The sequence below is a fragment of the Larimichthys crocea genome, chromosome XVIII (genome assembly GCF_000972845.2).
Source record: "Larimichthys crocea isolate SSNF chromosome XVIII, L_crocea_2.0, whole genome shotgun sequence".
Taxonomy (NCBI): Eukaryota; Metazoa; Chordata; class Actinopteri; family Sciaenidae; genus Larimichthys; species Larimichthys crocea.
In genome coordinates, this window is record NC_040028.1 from 10,629,113 (window position 1) to 10,648,224 (window position 19,112).

Here is a 19,112-nt window from a genome sequence, read left to right on the forward strand (position 1 = left end):
TGTTTATGGTACTTGACTGATGTTCTCTGTTATTTCAGTGTGTGTCTATATTAGTTCTGCTCTCATTTAGTTTACCAGAGCGAGATGTGAGCAACGGTCTCATAACTGATTGAAACAAGCGCCAGAGCTACAGAAATAAAAAAAGGTTTTGTTTAACAATGTCATGAACAAAATAAGCCAAAGGACAGACAATGCCAACTTTTTATTAGGCCCCACTAACATCCCTTTGAATATTTTATTAGTCTGCACAACATTCACAGTGTTGTGAGGCTAAAATTACTCACCCAAAGAGCACCAGAAGCAGGGTGACGGCACCCAAATTTTCCCGATCTGTGAATGCTGGAATCTGGAAGGCTGCGGTCACTGCAACAGTCAAGGTCACTGGAAGCAGATACATGATCTGTGGTAAAAGATGGGATAGGATGCAGCAACGTGAATGCATATCATTTCATTTCAAATACTTTGTGCTATCAATTAATGAAAGACACAAGGAGAGGGTTTTGCATATGCTCTTGCAATCTAAAATTTATCAGAGGGCAGAGAAATATCACACACATGTTAGCTTATAATGAGCATGATTGTGACACACAAGTGCTTGACTACATTTAACCAGGTTGGTGGGATTTCGAGTCTCTTGTTAGGCAATTAAAAAGACGTTACCATGTCATAGAAGAAGTTCACAGCCCAGTAGAAAGGTTCACTGATGCCTGCAATGTGCTGGAGCCCCTTGGCACCGCTGTGGTGCTCATTGACTTCATAGATGGCGAAGCTGGCTGTCGTGATTGAATAACCTGTCAGTATACACATAGCCACTAGGATCTGGAGCATTCCCTGGACACTGTGAGGGGGAAAAAATAGGGTCATTCAGATGTCAGCGACAGCATTGCAGTCATTAATTATCACTCATTTCTGCAATCATTTAATTATTCAACGTTCTATTAAGCATCCAGGAATGAAATGGGTCTCTTGTATTCTTTTAGCTTTAGCCTGCTTCTGTATATTGTAGTTGCTACAGCTTGAGATCCAAGGACAAAGTACACAAACGAATCAATATACTTTGTTGTGCTGAGTCACTTTGAATGAGGCAACCTGATGTAATTTTCAGAAAACAACGGCCCATTTCAAAACCCCACAAAAAAAAAAAACTTTCATTTTGTTCTCTGCTTGGACTCATATGAACGATTGAAGTAGGTCAAAATAACCGGATTAATAACAAACAGCTTTGTTAAAAGAGATGCTCGTGCCTCATCTCTGACAAGATAATAACCGCAAACGGTGTAGAGAACAGCTTCACGCTGCTGTAACTGTACAGTGTGTGAGGCTGAGCCTAGTCTATTGTCCAGACAAGATCCCAGACACCAAGCTGAGGTTTGGATCCCTCGGTAACTCTTCGACCCTGTGCACTCATTCAAACTTTCTTGATGCCGGTAGCTGTTCATCTCCCATGCTCTCTTTCCTGCCCTGTACGCCGCTGTACTACTTTTACCTCTCTCCTCTGGCCGGGGCACAACACCACCAACCAAAACAGAATAAGCTGCATGAGACTGAAAAAAAAAAAAGTGACAATGATGAAGCTGGCAGAGTGACCGAGTAGGACGGAGAGAGAATAGCAGAGAGTGACATGTGGTGGGCGTTTTAGGGCAGCACTAACTGCAGAGGGTAAGCCAGCAGCAGCTACTAGGCAGGTTTGTTATCAGTATGGCCAAGATAGCTTTATAAATTGTCCCCATGGCTAAAATTACCACACTGTGAGGAATCAAGACATTTGGAGTAATAAGGCTGTTGTTTCTTTATCTGAGGAGGCAGAATATCACCCTGGAAGGAGAGGTAACTGTGTTTCCCGCAGCCTCTACAGTTCCTTAGCAGGCCAACAGCCATATAAATGCTATACACATAAAAAGAAAATATCGAATAAGTGGGGAAACCGAAAGGGCAGTAAACACAGGGAAATGGTCAGCACTAATAAGGCCATAGAGTGGACAGACCTTCATGAGGCCACAGCTTCGACTCAACCCACCCATAGAATGATTTATTTGATTTGATCCTCTCGAACACACAGTTTACATACGTGCAAGCACACACACACGCGCGTGAGCATTCGTTCCACAGTCTGGGTCTCTAAAGCAGAATGTGTAGTATTTTAAATAAGCTCATTTTGGGAAGTGGGGTATAATCAATCCACCTCTGTGCCACCTTCAGGGTAAACACTCATTATATTGGGACTCTGATCAATAGTGCAAGCTCAGGGAAATCCATTTAGAAAATCAAATATGGGTAAATACTGCTGTCATGTACTTCCATGCCCTGAGTCCACCCTGACTTTGATGTCCTGAATTCTTTTTTTCTTTATGGCCCGCCACCACAGAACAGAAAAAAGTCAAACAACATAAGGAATAAGTAAGGTGCGACAGCCTAATATATGTGATCAAAAATTGTCTAACTGGTGTACAGTACCAGAAAGCATGCATGTAATTGTCTGATGTCCTAAATTCAAAAGTAGGATGCTTCCAGAATTTACTGTGGGCCTCTCAGCCAAACAGCAGCCAATAATATTCACAAAGAGTGACTACTTTGGGGCTATTTTCACCAATTAGGATGCTGATTCAAATGTTTGTTTGCGCAGCCAATGATGGCGTTGAACACTGACAGTTTCAACTGAAGGAAGAATTAAAATGTAGTCCTTACATTACATCTTCATCATCCGCCCGGCCGAAATAGGGTTGACTGGAAACTGAAATGGCTGTAATAGAAAGAATATTGTGTTAGCGATAGAAAAACTACCCCATGCAGGCCATTTTTCAGAGTGAGAACCAAATGAGCAATGATATTCTCTTAGCCTGGTTCACAGTTAATTGAAAAATATAGCACAAGATGATTTCATTTGCCACTGCACACAAAGGAAATTGAATTTTCTTTATCTTTTTTTTTTTTTTTTCCAGGGTCTCCTGGATGCTCCCTCACATGTGCTCTGCTTACATTTCCTGAGACGGGAGAGCTGAGTGAGTTCATCCAAAGCACATCAGCCCTGGAGCAAGTTGGAGGCTCAGTGCCTTGCTCAAGGGCACTTGGATGGAAGTGATGGGTTCTACTGATCCAAATCTGATCTGTAATCATTAACTCTACATCATTATTGCTCAGTAGTCAGATGTTGCCAAATCTGGTGTGTATCTTTTCAGATGGGAAACACCTACAGCTGCGAGCTAACAGCTATATTCATTATAGATTAGACAAAACCCCATCATAGTTTCTCAGGGCCCAAATTCCTTATTTTGTCTGACAACCAGCTATCATAAAGGACTGAAAAAACACAGAATAAAAGCTGGAAGTAGTGCATTTCTGCTTAAAATCAGATTCAAGTTGCTGCTGATTTTGTTCTATTGATTGACTAATAGATTAATTAACTAAATTAGAAAAATGGGTCATCCTTTATAACATTTTTAGAACATTTAAGTTTCCAGAGGCCTCGAGCCGACATTAAATAAGGTTTCCTTTCAGTTCACGTTTTTTAAACAGTTGTATAACTGTACATTCTCTACGTGGGATGGTCGAGAAAATACTCCCACGTGCAACATTTTGCTACAGAAGGAGTGTGGACAGTGGACAGGAGCGTGATGGCACATCTGTGGTAGTGGGAGGTTATGGTCGGAAATCCTTGGAGAGAGACTGTAGACCTCTAAAAGGGTCCCAGCACAGATGTTGTTACAGCATTTCACAACGCTCCGCATTTGGCAGATAAACCATCACCTTGAAAAGTAATCTCCCTGGATCTTCACCACCTACCCCCCTCCACCGCCACTCTCCCCACCACCGCTGTGAGTTTGCAGGTAATATTTAAATGATTACACTACCCCCGAGCACTTTTATCATCAAGTGGGGAACAAATGTGTGTGCGCGCATGTACATCTGTGCATGTGCACTGTTGTGTCTTTACGAGTGTTTCTTCGTGTGTGCCGGTGTGTGTGTGTGTGTGTTTGTTTGTTTGCATACTCCCGCCAGCAGGCAGATGGTCAGGGTGATACTCAGGGCTGAAACAGTCCTGGAAACGTGGGTCAGCCTTCTCTTTAGCATAGCTCCCCATTGAGCTGCACTCATCTGTATTCAACATGCGTAATGATGTGAGTCTAAGGACACACAGCCCCCCCTGGCTTTAATCCAGTGAAATGAACCATGAGCAAACACACTGTTTACAGCTCTCTCTATACTTAGTATACAAAATGCACCGGGTGCTCAATCAGTAACACCTTCCCAGATAGATAGATTTCCGAAACGCTGATGTGTGCATCTCTTTTATACAACCCGATCATTTTCCTCATCTTACACAACATCCAGAAAGTGTTGTGCATGAATGATGGACAACAGCAGCAAAAAATAATGTCACCAGAAAATAAGATTTAAGCAACCAGCTACTTCATTAGATAACATGATCTAATAATGTGATCACGAATTCTACATAACTTATAATTTCTCTTTGTCTCTGTGCTTTTCCCTTCCTTTTTTTCTGTTCCTTGACCTGGCAGTGTGTGTGTGTGTGTGTGTGTGTGTGTGTGTGTGTGTGTGTGTGTGTGTGTGTGTGTGTGTGTGTGTGTGTGTGTGTGTGTGTGTGTGTGTGTGTGTCTCAGCAACAATGCGCACCTGTCCAGCAATCACTCCTGCCATAAAAATCCTGGTCAAGACACCACTCCTGTGCCAGATTATCCCCGTCGCAGTTGGTAACATGCCACGGCTTAATCTTAATCGTACCTTTTGAGCTTCCAGTGATTTACCAGTGTTTCTCTCGTGTGTTCCAGAATGTTCTTGACTGCAATCCTTGCAGTAACTTTCTATTGTCATTTGTCATTGTGTCATTTGCTCATTTAAGTTTCCCCCTTTGTGTAGTTTTCCAGCATGCCTCGCTTTGTTTTGTTCAGCTAGTTCAGCGTTTTCCAGCGAATCCTCTGATCTGTCTGCCTCACTTCACCTGCATTGCCAGCCACCACCACCTGCTTTTTCGAGTAATAAATGTGTATGTATGTATAATAAACTCCTGGAAACTGTATTGAAAACCAGTTCAACACCACTGCAAACAGTTAAATTAACAATTCTGAACAAAATGATTTGTGTAAAGGCATAACTAGATTGTACAAGTGTAATTAATGAGTGCAGCCATTGCAACTGTATTTAAAGGATACTCAATCAATTATAAAGTGAAGTTTTACATTTTATTTGAAAGACTTTTTCCAGCTCCAGCTTACCATATTCACGTGGATCCTTGTCGGCTGGAAGATTGGAGCGTAGGATGAGGTTGTTGAGGCTGTTTAAATATGCTGGCATTGTGTGATGGCCCTCAGGGTTGAACCAGACCTAAACCCATACATGCACAAACGCAGACATGCATAGAAACCATCAATCACACTGCTACAGACCACGGTCTGTAAGTCTACTACACCACTACATTTGAAATCAAAGATTTAAAGACACAATATATGCAGATGTCATCATCTGAGGAGATTTACACACTAAAACTGCCGCACAATTGGTGCAGTAAAGCATATTTATGATGACACTGATGGTGTCACAATGCAGCTCCATCTGCAAGACTGGATCTCGTAGTCGAACAACTTTAGCTAGGATGTCATGTTCTAACTTTCATCTCCTCTACTAAAGTGATAATGAGACAGGCAGCGGGGAAGCAGAAGACAAACTTACCTTAGACAGAGTACGATTTTTGGGCACACCTTGTAGGTCCATTTGTAAGTCAGAAGGGAGCGGCATGCCAAAGTCAAAGCCACCATACCTGAAAAAAAAAACATACAATCCATCAAAACAAAGAAGAGGCACTATGTTTTTGGTCATCAAAGCTCCAGAGAGAAGATCCAACTGCAGATGGTAAGAAGTTTGTTATTCATTCATTTTTTTGTAAAGCATTTTGTGACCTTGTAAATACATTGTAAAAGTTCAACGAACAGGATTGACGAGGCACAAGAAGCCTATTCTTATTAAGCCGAACCAAGCATTTAGGTTCGTGACTAAAATTTTTGCAGTCATCAACCAATTCGATTTCTACACATCCTTGTTTTTTATTTAAAATAAATACATATAAAATGTCCTTTCCACCGTCAGTTTTAACCACTTAGAGTTTCCCAGTTGATGAATGTATATTATTTTAAGACTGAAAGGAAAAATAGGTATTTGAGACTTTGAATAAACACATTTTTCTTTGAGTCAGTCTTCTACTTCAGCTTAGAGCAAAAAGAAAATTGAGCACCATGCAGTATCTGCAAACTGTTAATATGCTGCACTACTATGAAATATAATATACAATATTAAAACGCTGCTTCATATAGTTCATGCAATAAAACTTGTATAAACGCCGGTTGCATTCACCTGTTCCTGATGAAGTCATTTGCTGTGGCCATCAGGTACTTTTCCACATTTATGCCACTCAGGTTATACACAATCTGAGATGAAGGGATCTTCTTATGTGGGGGCTGGAAACCTTGCACATCGCAAGTCTGCAGTGCACGGACGAGACAAACACATTATGTTACACTTGAATCCTTTGTTCAAACAATCACACACATGAGCACAGGAAGACCCATTCATGTTTAGACACAGAAGCATGAGAACACAAAGACTCACTCTCTCTCTCTCACACACACACATACACACAAAAACACGTTGTATCACCTGTTCCTGACGTGTGCATTTACAGACAAATGCTTTGGAGAGATTTCCTGTGTAGCTCCACTTGTTTGTGTTGCTTCTGCAGACCCTTGAAAAGAAACATTAACAAAGTGAAATGGTGGCTCAATGAAATGATGGAGTCTGCACAAAAAAAGACACCCCAGGATGCATCTCGAAACTGAGTTGATCAGTGCTAAACACCTGTGCACATCACAGCAAAAACCTGCAAGCTTTCATCCTGTAGATGTGAGTTGCATGTCTTATTATTGTGATTCTTTGATGAGATCATGGCCTAAATATTTGCTCTGATATCAAAACAGTTCTTTCATATGTGCCGTAATATCATATTGTGTGAAATCTGCTCATATGGGTTGATGTTCAACTCCCCCACATGTTTATTTCTGCCAAATGCTTTCAGGGACACTTTGTGCAGATCAGAAAGAGATTGCAGCTTAACACATGGTTTTTGCACACTAACATGCACACCTGTTACTTTAGTCCACACCAATGACCACAGTCAGGGGATCATGGGTTGTAAGTGTAAACTGTGTAAATGCAGCAGAAGTATTCTTTTAGTCTTGTTGTTGTTGTGATTATAGTACATCATCATTCCTTCTCTCTCTGTCTTTTTTTTTTTTTTTGCAGAGAATTTTAAAATGCATCGGAGGTCTGGTTCATGAGTGCCAACATTGATTTGAGTGCCTGTAAGGGCAAAATCTCCCCTATAAACACAGGGTGTTTATGGAATACAAATGATCCCCTCACATCGCAGAGTCCTGCTGCAGGCTTTCAGCCACATGCGTTGAGCCGAACAGTAGGAAAATAGAGGGGAGGGACATGAGAGAGACGAGCGAGGGAAATATTGCAGGGAGACGGACTAGTAAAATGAAACAAGGTGAAAGAGGAGGCATGAAAAGAATGACAATGAGTGAAATATGAAAACACTGTACGTGCGGAGAAGGGTAGAATATATAGAGGAACTCAGCATGTGCACCTAGAGTATCACAGACAAATTTATCTTTTTCAGGAAAGCAGCTGGCGTTTGTGGTGTGATAACGTACGGGTTATCGGACTTGTCGAGGCAGGCGTTATCGATCCCAGGGAATGACATCATGGTGTCCATCAGCCGGCTGGAGTCGGGATTTTGGTTACTGTGTAGCCAGAAAAAACATATATAGTCAGCCTCAAATCAAAGGTAACACAGACATTTTTGTGAACCCCATGATAATTAAACAATAATACACACCAACAAAAGATTGTTTCCTAAGGCTTGAAATAGCATCAGCAGACAGAACATCTTGTTCATCTCTAAATGAAGTTATTATTGATTTATTTAAATCATTCTCAGTGTCTGGGGTTTTATAAAGAATTACAATACAAGGTTGGCATCAATGTTTTCCTGGTAGAGAAGCTAGTTTAAGATCAATATACTGACTAACAAATGGCCTAGTGGCCATAAAATGACCACTAGGGCACAGTCAGTGATTTTAATATAACAGCAATAGGAGATTTGATTTCTTTCTTTATAATTAAGTGAATTTATTTTATTTGAGCCAAAAAAGAAACGAGAAAGACAAAGGCAGGTCTGAAAACACAGTGCCCTGTGAAAGTTCATAAAATGTGACATTCTACAGTTATAATAAGAGAAGACTCAAGCGATCTGGATGAGAGTCAGCACGGGACCAAAATGGTGTATTGCTCCCTTCGTGTTTGGATTGAATTGTGACCCTAAGTGAAGGAGTATCTCAGGGTCTTGTTCACAAGTGAGGGTAAAAATGGAGTGTGACACTGACAGGCAGATTGTTGTGGCATCAGCCTTAACCCGAGCGCTGTACCACACCACTGTGGTGAAGATGGAGTCAAGCTAGGAAGTAAAGCTTTCGATAAACCAGTGGATCTACGTTCCAGCCCTCTGGTCATGAGCTTTGGGCAGTGACTCAAAGAATGAGATGAGTTTCCCGAAATGAGTTTCCTCTACAAAATAGCTTTGATCAGCGTTAGAGGATCTCTGGCATCTGGAGGAGGCTCAGAGTGGAGCCGCTGCTTGTTTGTGTCACAAGGAGCCAGTTGAAGTGGTTTGGGCAACTGATCAGGATGCCTCCTGGGTGCCTTCCTTCGGAGGTTTTTCTGAGCACATCACACTGGAGACCACAGGGTAGAGCCAGAGCACACTGGAGAGATTATGTACATCTGGTTTTGGAATGGCTCAGGTCCCCCAGGAAGAGCTGGAAAACATTGCTTGAAAGAGGGATGTCTGGACTACCTTACTACGCCTGCTGCTACCACAATCTGGCACCAGACAAGCAGCAGAAAATGGATGGATGGACGAAACATTTCGACTGTCTATAACTATCTATTACTTTCCTCAGCATCTAACCCAGATTTTATTACAAATAAAAAATGTAATTTTTCAATCTCTTTTGTATATCAAGCTAAGGAGGACTGAGGAGAGCATCCACACGGTCTTTGATATGGATTGGCACCTCAGCATTTTCTCCCTTGCAACATATCCCCTTGATCAAACAACAGCACTCCTCAAGAATGAAGACATACATCGCAAACTCCTGACACTCTTAATCTCTCTCACTTTGATCTCACATCTCAGCTGTCTTCATCGCAATCATCTCTCTGCCTCGTAGTCTCCCTCGCTCCCTCTCTTTAAGGTCCGTCTGCCCTTCAAGAAACTCCAGCTTCAAATTCATTTTATATCAAGTAAGACACAACGTTCCCCACAAACCATGCGGGAACCTAATAAAGAAATGAGATGCATCAACCCTTCATGAAAAAGTTGCAAGGGTGTTGCAGCTAGCGCCTCTGTGGTTTCAAAATTGTTATCATAGTGTGTTCTTTATGCTGGGCAGTATCATTTTTTGACATGGCTCATCCTTCGAGCTTTGCCACAGTTAGAGTATAACAGAGGTATCACTGGAGATACACACACTATGATGATTTGTCTGTAACCTTTGCCATAATTTACCATGTTTATAAGTTTAAACCACAAAAGGTTTGTAGCTCCTTTCTGGAGTCATTACTCCATAAATAAGTTTGCTTTGACTTAAGACACATTTTTTCAAAAGCCTCAGTGGATTTGTTGCCAGTGGAGAGTCAGTGGCATCAGTCTGACCTTTCCAAATAAATTGAAATAAAAGAGCAAAGCTTCAGAGTTCGATTGAGCTTCTCCGAACATGCTTGGTGTAAAAGCACCCTGATTAGCCTTGTTTACTTCTATGTACTCCCCTCCAAGTGCTCCTTTATACTTCTTTCGCCATGGGAACTGACCTGAAGAAAGAGTAGCTTGGTCCAATTTTGTAAAGCGCAGGGCTAAGCTCCAGCTCAGGATAATGCCGTAGATCGTTTCTGACGGAACCCAGGCCCATAGCAAACACCACGAACAGGACAGGAAGCAGAATCTGGGAAATCAGGCCTTTCCAGTCTCTGCGGCTATGGTGGAACCTCTTGATCAGTATGGCTGTCATCTGCTGCCAGGCCAAGGCCATGCCACTCACCGTGGATGATCCAGTAAGCTCTGGAGGGGATGATATAGAGACAGGACTTAATCATTTTTTTTGCACTAATGCGTAATTGTACTGTCTTACTGCTGCGCTCTTTAAGACACACCAAAGTACTAAAGGTTGACATTTAGATTGTAACACAAAAGATGGCAGTCCAATCCATCAAGAAGTTTATTCCAGTTGTGGAAGTTGTTGAACTGGGTTAGTTGTAATTTTCAAATATTTTACGTTAAGTAAGAAAATCTAAAATAAGAAGAAACAAGAAGGTTTAAGCATACTGATGATTACAGTGAAGACTACTGTTGATGTGACAGCACAGTCAATAGTTATACTACAGGATTTATATAAACGTCATGCAAACTTCCTACATGTATTCCTTTTCACAGAATATTTGATAATTAACTTTCAATGGAGGGAAGGAAAAGGAAGGAGCGACAACAAAACAAGAAACAGATGAGGTAAAAGTGAAAACTCACGGATATTGTCACCGAAGCTGGAGATGCTTCCAGTGTCTGAAGGGAAGCTGTCGATGGATCCAGTGTCAGAAACCGTCTCCGAGATGGTCGGGAGGCATTCGTCAGCTCCGTTTTCTTTGTCGCCATGAGTCAATTGGAGGAACACCTACAAAGATAAAAAGAAAACATTCATATCTGTGCATGTCCAAGATAATAATAATATAATAAGCCTTTTTTTTCCGCTGTGTCTGCACTGTGTCTGTATGAACTTACCTCCTCTAGGGTGGTGTCAGAGATGCCATAGCCCCCCAGCTGCAGGTCGTCCAGGTTGGAGTCCAGAGCGGTCAGGAGGGAGCGATATGAGGAGGCGTTGGATGAGGTGAAGGGGGGCAGTGAGTAGATCAGGTCGCCACCCTGGGCCTCCTTTAGTCGAGCTTCAGGTACATGAGCTTGGATGAAGGATTTCAGTTCAGCATTGTCAATCTGCTCAGAGTCTACGTTCTGCATCTACAGACAGAAAAACAGGAACATGTTATGACATGTTTTATTATCAAGATGATGCAGATTTACTTACCTAACTACAAATTAGCTGCCAATGTCTTAAAATTTGTCATTTCTGTCTTTTGAGACATGCTCATGCCATTTCCCTCCCTGCTAAAATCATCCATTTCTGGCTTCTGTAATACGTGGAGAAATTCAAGTTCACTGGGATTATCCACCCTTTTGAATCATGACCGTTACACCATGTGTACAGAGCCCACAAAGCGAAAACAGCACATTAGCAGCAGCAGCTTCAGAGCTCTATTTGCATCCATACATGACATATTTAGGCACAGTACTCAGTTTAGGTTCCCCAAGTTATGGCAGGGCCCAGAGCCCAAAAAGCAATCAATTTAGTGTGTGCGTAAAATCAAAGAAAAAACACTTATAAATATACATGATACATGATATACAATTAGATGACCTTTGTAGGCAGGTATATAGACTGACAAACACAGCTGAAACGCCTCCTGAATAGATGCGCCGTTAGTTACAAAATGTTACTGCTTTTCTTTAATGCATTGTTCAAATAAAGTACAAGTCATCTGTGTTTATCTCATCCTTTAAGGATGAGATAAACTTAAGAAACTGGCAACCATTTTGCTGAACACCGCTTTTCTGCCTCCAGATTATTCAAATGATTGAGCACTACACAGAGAAGGTGTTTGATTCGGACTGAAACAGATGTAAGAACAGCCAAAACACAGGGTACTGAAGGACCAAAATATGTAACTGGCATATAGCCACTGGTGTATAGACACTGATACACAGTTGACAATATAGCATACAGAAAAATGTATGAGACAGCCAGCAGAGCATTATTTGTGTTGGATTTCACCCATTTAGCAGTTTTTCAATATGTCTGATAAGAGTCACACTATTGCAATGTGTATCATGATTCATGTGCAACTCCAGTGTCCAATGTGGCAGAAATGGAACAGAGGACTCATTTACACATGAACGGGCCCGCTCCTCCATGATAATACAGTATGTTACTGGCCGTGCATTGCGTCATTGTGAATAGTAAGTCTGAGTAAAACACATCAGAGATGCATGCAGTCACTTGTTCACTTCTAAGATAAAAATATGTGGTCTACAATCTCTCAACATTCACTCTGGACTGGAACCAATTGGGGAATCACACGACCAGAAAGGATGTTGGAAAAATGCCACTTAAGATTTTCAGAATAATTTCATATTGTGGAAAACAAAGTGCAAAAACACAGCCTTCCTGCTGTGCTCTAGCCAAACGTGCTAACAGAAAGTCTGTGAGGATGAATACCTTCTTGGTGAGAGTGAGTTTGTAGCCCTGACCCAGCTTGTCTTTCAGGTGGAAGGGGGATCCGCAGCATTTTAATCCTCCACGCTCTAGGAAGGCGATGCGGTCACTCAGTACTTCAGCCTCATCCAGATGGTGGGTGGACATGATGATGGTGCGATCTGAGAAGACACACACATAAACCAATCTGTACTAATTTGTATATTCAAATGGAAGCTAATGGGATTTGTGTGAATATTGAGAAATGTTTTACATGACAATCCTGTGTTCAATGTCAAAATAACACACACACAGTGAGATTATCCAGCCGAACTAGTCTAGTCCTTTTAGATTTTCCGTAGCTGGCTTTTTTTAAGCGTGCACACACATTAAAAACGACACACATCCAAATAAACAACCAGAAATAAAGTAGTGCAATGACAAAGCCACACACAAGCTGTGTCACGCACACGCACACACACACCTCATCAGAGAAACAAGGACAGAAGCAGCAAGCGATGCAGAAAGTTTAATTTGAAATAGATTCCCCTGGCACCAAATTCTCACTAACATCTGAGACAGGGCCAATTACACAAGATATTTTCCACATCTATGAATACATGACATTTAGCAGTCTCCCTGCTATTACTGTTGCTACACCAGAAGAGCCTAAAGTAAAAATAGTTGTGGATTCCTTTTAGATTAATTATATGCTAAATTTAACGCCAGAAGTCTGAACAGGGGAAATCCCTTCAGGATCGGCTCGAGGTTCACCGCTCTTTCCTGTTCTTTCCTTCTTTGGAAATAGGGAGGTGGAGAACATGAGTGAGAGTTTGGATTGTGTGTGTCATGGAAACCCCTTATGCTGAATTAGTTCTCATGGTTCTCTGGTTTCTGTGAGTAAACTTTATTAAAACACATTATTTCTATTCTACAATTTAAAAAACAACGTTACCAAGGTGCTTCACAGGTGAAGATAAAATACAATACAATACAAACACAACAAAATATTCGGTGAACAGTCAGCCAGAGAGAAGTAAAACAGATCATAGCAGAACAACATTGGAGTAATAAGTTATACAAATCCCAGCCAGTACAGGTGGATTTTTAAAAGCTTTCTAAAATTCAGCTGATTTGATCTGACATTGAGGGGGAGTTTGTTCCACAACAGCATAAACATCCTTTGTCTTAAGCCTGGACTATGGAAGGTTTTCACACAGACAGTACAGACTGACTAGATCTGAAATATATAACAGAGCCAAACCATGGAGGGCTTAACAAGTAATCAACAAAATCAGGAAACTGAATTATTCTAAAACAAACAGTGAACCAATGTAATTTAGCCAGGCCTGCTGAGATATGCTCTCTATTGTTTGTCATAAGCCTTGCTGCTGCATAATTGAGGCAAATAAATAATGAATTGCAGTAATCAAGAGGAGAGAAAATTAATGCGTGAATAAGTTGCTCAACTATTTTTTTGGGAAACGCTGGTGTGACTGGAAGTTTATTGATTAATATTTCTGAATCTATGGTTAAATAGGAAGTTGTCAGTTAGCTGTCATGTCACTAGTCCAAGTTGGGGCCAATATTAAAACCTCAAAGTTCTCAGTAGTGTAGGACGGCAAAGGCCATTTAGATGGCAGCTTTTCTTTTTTCTTGTTTCTGTTTTTTACCTGTTCTTGTTCTTATTATTATCATTGCTAAAGTTATTACTATTAATAATAATAATAGCAGTAGCAGTGTGTGTGTGATTGTATGTATGTGTATGTGTGTGTGTGACTCACTTTTCTTGTGCTGGATAACAATGTCCCAGATGCTGCGCCTGGAGCAGGGATCGACTCCTGTGGTGGGTTCATCCAGAACCACCAATCGAGAGCCCCCTATGAAGGCGATGGAGATTGACAGCTTGCGCTTCATGCCGCCCGACAGGGTGCCCACCCGCTTGTGTCTGTGTGCGTACATGCCTGTCTCCTCCAAGATCCTGGTAGGGGAGTCAATGAAAAGCATTAAGCATGGAGCTCATGTTAACATACTTTTTCTATGCATTTACAACCCAGTTTCTAAGTTATATTTTCTTCTGTTCCATCAGTTGCCCTGTGGGGGTTTCTGAACAACAGGAACCAGAAGAGAGGCACAGTTTATTGCTTTTAGGTATGGGCTTATTACTGCTCATCTTGTCATGCACAAACCCTCCAGAAATAGTCTCATGATAGATCTGGGTTTGAACCCTAGCTTAATGATGGCACAGAATAAAAAATTGCTTTTCTAACGCTTGCTCCCATAAGCTTATCCAAGAAGACGCAAATGAACAGTCAAACAAAAAATTCTAAAATTGTTATCGAAAATGTGAGCGTAGAAAAGATTCCCCAGAATGCTGAGAGAACAATAGTATTTTTAATATACATCCAATGGTAGAAGTATCTGATATATATTTCACTGCACTTGAGATGCTGAAGTGGGCCCTTACAAGTGTTGCAATGTTTTTGTTGTTAGCCTATATTAAAATAAGTATAACCATAATTTGCTGGACTATATCTGAACATTACTTGTGTTTTTTTATTTCCCCCTGTAACTAGTCAGTGGTGTTGAGTACTGTCTCCTTTTCACTGTTAAATTCTCATAACCTCCACCTATATGCCCTTTTTATTGAAGAAACATGCATTGACTGAGCCAAATATACCGTTTTATTACGAATTTTAACAGGACAAGATGTAAAAATGTATCAAATGATGCTCCCACATCACACAGAACCTCCGACATCATCTATACACCACAGTGAATTGTAATCTTTAGCGTGCTCCCTGTACTGGATGATTGGTCACTCACGTGCGGACTTGTTCATGTAGTTCCTTCTTTGACCAGTGCGGGGCCTTGATCTGGCCGTACAGCAGCAGGTGCTCCTTGGTGGTCATGTGTTCAAAGAGGACGTCATATTGCATGCACACACCCAGCTCTTTGCGAACGTCATCAATGTTGGTCTGCATGTCTTTGCCGTAGACCTCAATGGCACCCGATGATGGAGCAAAAAGGCCAGTGAGGAGAGACCTAAGAATAATACATGTACATTTATCACATGAATGACAATACTGAATTGTAGATGTATATAAAATGTCAGAGTTGAGTTTGGTTTAACAGTTCATGTAGATTTGTTTTAGGATCATCTTCAAGAAGTTTTTTTGTTATTTTATATTTCAGAATTCGATAAAAAGTTATAATACAATTCAAATACATAGAGCCCGACAGTTTTTCAATAGGTTTTGCTGAAATTTGTCACCTGGGGTGTAAAATGTTGAAAATGCCCTTTAGCAATATGTTTGTACATTCTCCTCAGCACTTTCCTCTTCAATTATGATTTATTGGTCCCTGGAATAATATAGGACATGAAATCCCTCCCTGGTTTTGGTTGTTTTTAATGTTGTTGAATCTTATTCTGCTGCTGCATTCATTGTACATTTCTCTGAATAACAGCATCAGCGAAATTAGTCACATTTAAAATGTAAATGTAAGTGCTCCAGTTGATGAAGACCCATCAGGCTAATCTCCACCGCGCTGCATTTGCTGTGCCAGATTTGGACAAAACAATTTCCCTGTCAGCAGCAGGCTCTTGAGGTGATTAAAGGGATGCACAAATCAAATTTAAAAGACACCATATACAGTTTATGAATGGTCGAAATGCATTTGTATTCACCTTAAGACATGCTGATACAGTGAAAACTGAAAAAAAAAAAAGGCACACATACATGGTGGTGGTCTTGCCAGCTCCGTTGTGACCGAGCAGTGAGGTGACATGGCCCTCGTAGAAGGAAACATTAAGGTTTTCAATAGCCACTCGGTCGCCATAGATCTTGCTGAGACCATGGAGGGCAACGCCCACTGGAAGATCAGAGAAGTCCTCACCAGTCTGAGAGGAAAGATTGCTCTGGCCTAAGAAAAACATGGAGACAAAAGCAACCTGTATATCAAACTGAAGGGGGCAGGAATTAAATGAAGAGCGAGCTGCAAACATAAATGTAGTGTGGCCCCCGGGTTAGAAACAAACATCATGTTTCAAAACACAAACACACAGGAGGAGACAGCATTGCTAATCATTATCTGCCGCGGGATAATATAATGTCCTATTTTCCCTCAGTACCTTTTCCTTTGTCGTCGCAGAAAACGGGCAGGTTTTTCTGCATGATGTTGGTGAAGAGGAGTCCTCTGCCCACTTGACTCTTTGACTTAACACAACAGCACAGGTCAGCCCAGAAGGACAGTTTGAAGGGGAAGTACCACGGAGCAGGGATACCATACCTTCCTGAAGGGTTAAAAAAAAAAAAAAAAAACACTTCTTATTAACATATGAAACATGATGGAGAAAGGATTATGCAAAACTGTATTGGTTTCAATTACAGGTTACTGACACCGTAATCTAAACTAGTTAAGAGTTATTCATCAATTAAACACTTTAGTGCAGAGTGCTAATATTATGGTCCATTTACTCCAGATGTTTAGCTGAAGTGCACACATTGAGTTCAAATTTCCGAAATGCTAATTATTATCATGCTTATTCTAATGTTGTTAATGTAATCCTACTACTGCCATTAAGCTTCAGCAGCACTTGACATACTGTACAACCAATCTGCTTGAGTTTTCAAAGGCCTAAGATATCACATTACACTTTACCTGGGAAGACCATGCGGATGTAAGCCCCGATGATGAAGTACAGGAGGGAGTCGATGAGCATCAGCCAGCACAGCCAACCAAAGGAAGATGTGTCTCCAGCAATGGGTGAGGTGTATGAGTTGCTCCATTGAATTCCTAAAGAAATAAATGGAAGACACGTTTTACTTTGTTTTCTACTGACTGACTGAGGTTTAGTCAAAGAGATCCTGTTTGATACAAGTCAGATATCTACATGTGCATACCTTCTCCTTGGGCCTCGTAGCGAGAGACATATTGGCTGGCATAACTGAAACAGCTCGGGGAAAACAAACTCTGTCGAAATATGAGGGATAAATTAGACAGGATACAAAAAACAGAGGCAGCAACAAAGAACAGAAATATGTCTTCTTCTGTAATCCCACACTTCTCTTGACAACTTTGTCTCGTGTGCAGTGATGCTTCAGTCTTTGTCAACATGATATAAAGAGTTTTGTTCAAGCAAACAAGGTATTGGAAGTACACAGTGATGTTATGTTAGATTAAAAAAAAAATGAAATGTTTGACCTACAATTATTGGCCATCAGACAACAAGCACCAAAATAAATGTTTTCATATTTTGAGAAATTTTGAGAATATTTTGACAAAGTGAAGATGCCATACAGTAAAGAGGTAGGCGAGCTCAGACAAATCAGTTTACCTTCCACTACATCTCCATTTACTCACTGTCAAAATCAAAATAAAACCTTACAATGAAACACAACTGGAAGAAAAAGTCACCGTTTATTCATGAAGTATTTTCAGAGGCTGCATTAAAATACTTTGAATTGTAATGTCAGTAAAATTGAGAAAAGAGAGGAAACATTTTGGAACAAAAATGAAAGATCATTTTATCTTCCTTGTTCCTTGTTATGGACCTGATAGGTAAGGGAGAAAGAAAATCTGGTTTCGATTTTCTGTGTCTATAAAAAAAAACTACAAATAGTTTTTTCTTCTGTGAAAAAAAAACAAACAAAAAAACAAAAACACTTGTCAACCAGGATAATCTCTCTGTTTCTGTGAAAGAGGTGTTTTTTTTAAATTTTTTTTATTGATATTGTCTGTCGGGATCAGTGGTCCAAGTGTTTGTTGCTGTAATACTCATTTTGGCCACAAGAGGCCTAAGTGCACCACTACTCCTTGTTACAAATAGTACTAAAAGCATTCATGGTTTCTTCCATGTGAGTTTTAATTTCTCTATGCGCTTCAGGCTTTCTGTGGTAAACCGGTTTCACAGATGAAAATAAAATTAGGAACTTAGAGGGAATTAACCTTTTTTCGCCTTAAACACTTGAGAGAAATCATCCATTAAATTCTCACTATCTTCCAGTGCAAATTACATTATTTGCTGTTTTAAGTTATTACACATATCGTAGCCCTAGTACCAGTTTAATATACATGAGTCATGAGAGAGGAGGTTCCTCACCAGGGCGCTCTTCTGGGCAAGGCTGAGACTCGTCTCCACAGTCATGACCACAATGTAGGGGAAGAAGCAGAGGACGTAAATGAGGCTGCCACTGAGGCCGGCGATGTAGGTCTTGTCAAAGAAGGAGCTGACCAGGTAACTGAAGGCCAGGACGCTCAAACTATAGTCGCAGAGGTACAAGAAGAGGAGGAAGCCGTCACTGTGGGGCAGGATGTTGCCGTACTTCAGCACCAGCGTGAGGATGAATACGGTCAACACCAGGTAGGCGGCACACTCCAGGAACCAGGCAAAGAAGTGGCTGAGCGGGTTGACTCCCATCATTTTCATGTACTGTGGACAAAGAGAACAGCAATGGATGGGAATGCATTTAAATGTCAGAGAAAAAAAAACAGATTATGCATGAGAAGAAACCTGGAGGGTAAAAGTCAATTTAGCATTTGCTGTTCAAAACTGAGAGAGGAAGACTTATCACTGTCAGCTTCTAATCAGAAAAACAACTCGTTTTACTTTCGAGAGAGAAAAGCAAAAAGAAAGACAGGATCATTACAGGACATCTTGGAAACCAAGAAGTCAACGCTGAA

General features: G+C 40.9%; 1 protein-coding gene across 1 annotated transcript in view; it reads right to left on the reverse strand.

Annotated features, from left to right (window-relative positions):
- Positions 1–19,112, reverse strand: part of abca12 (ATP-binding cassette, sub-family A (ABC1), member 12) — a 63,865-nt gene that overhangs the window by 10,584 nt on the left and 34,169 nt on the right. The window contains exons 42-60 of the mRNA XM_019255452.2: positions 18,532–18,861; positions 17,333–17,402; positions 17,091–17,225; positions 16,561–16,722; positions 16,169–16,352; positions 15,255–15,473; positions 14,213–14,409; positions 12,453–12,610; positions 10,904–11,137; positions 10,652–10,796; positions 9,943–10,189; positions 7,725–7,814; positions 6,667–6,751; positions 6,364–6,491; positions 5,686–5,773; positions 5,232–5,340; positions 2,686–2,740; positions 661–838; positions 285–400 (exon numbers count right to left, since the gene is read on the reverse strand). Coding sequence (XP_019110997.2) covers positions 285–400; positions 661–838; positions 2,686–2,740; positions 5,232–5,340; positions 5,686–5,773; positions 6,364–6,491; positions 6,667–6,751; positions 7,725–7,814; positions 9,943–10,189; positions 10,652–10,796; positions 10,904–11,137; positions 12,453–12,610; positions 14,213–14,409; positions 15,255–15,473; positions 16,169–16,352; positions 16,561–16,722; positions 17,091–17,225; positions 17,333–17,402; positions 18,532–18,861 — 2,930 coding nt within the window. The remainder of the gene's footprint in view (positions 1–284; positions 401–660; positions 839–2,685; positions 2,741–5,231; positions 5,341–5,685; positions 5,774–6,363; positions 6,492–6,666; positions 6,752–7,724; positions 7,815–9,942; positions 10,190–10,651; positions 10,797–10,903; positions 11,138–12,452; positions 12,611–14,212; positions 14,410–15,254; positions 15,474–16,168; positions 16,353–16,560; positions 16,723–17,090; positions 17,226–17,332; positions 17,403–18,531; positions 18,862–19,112) is intronic.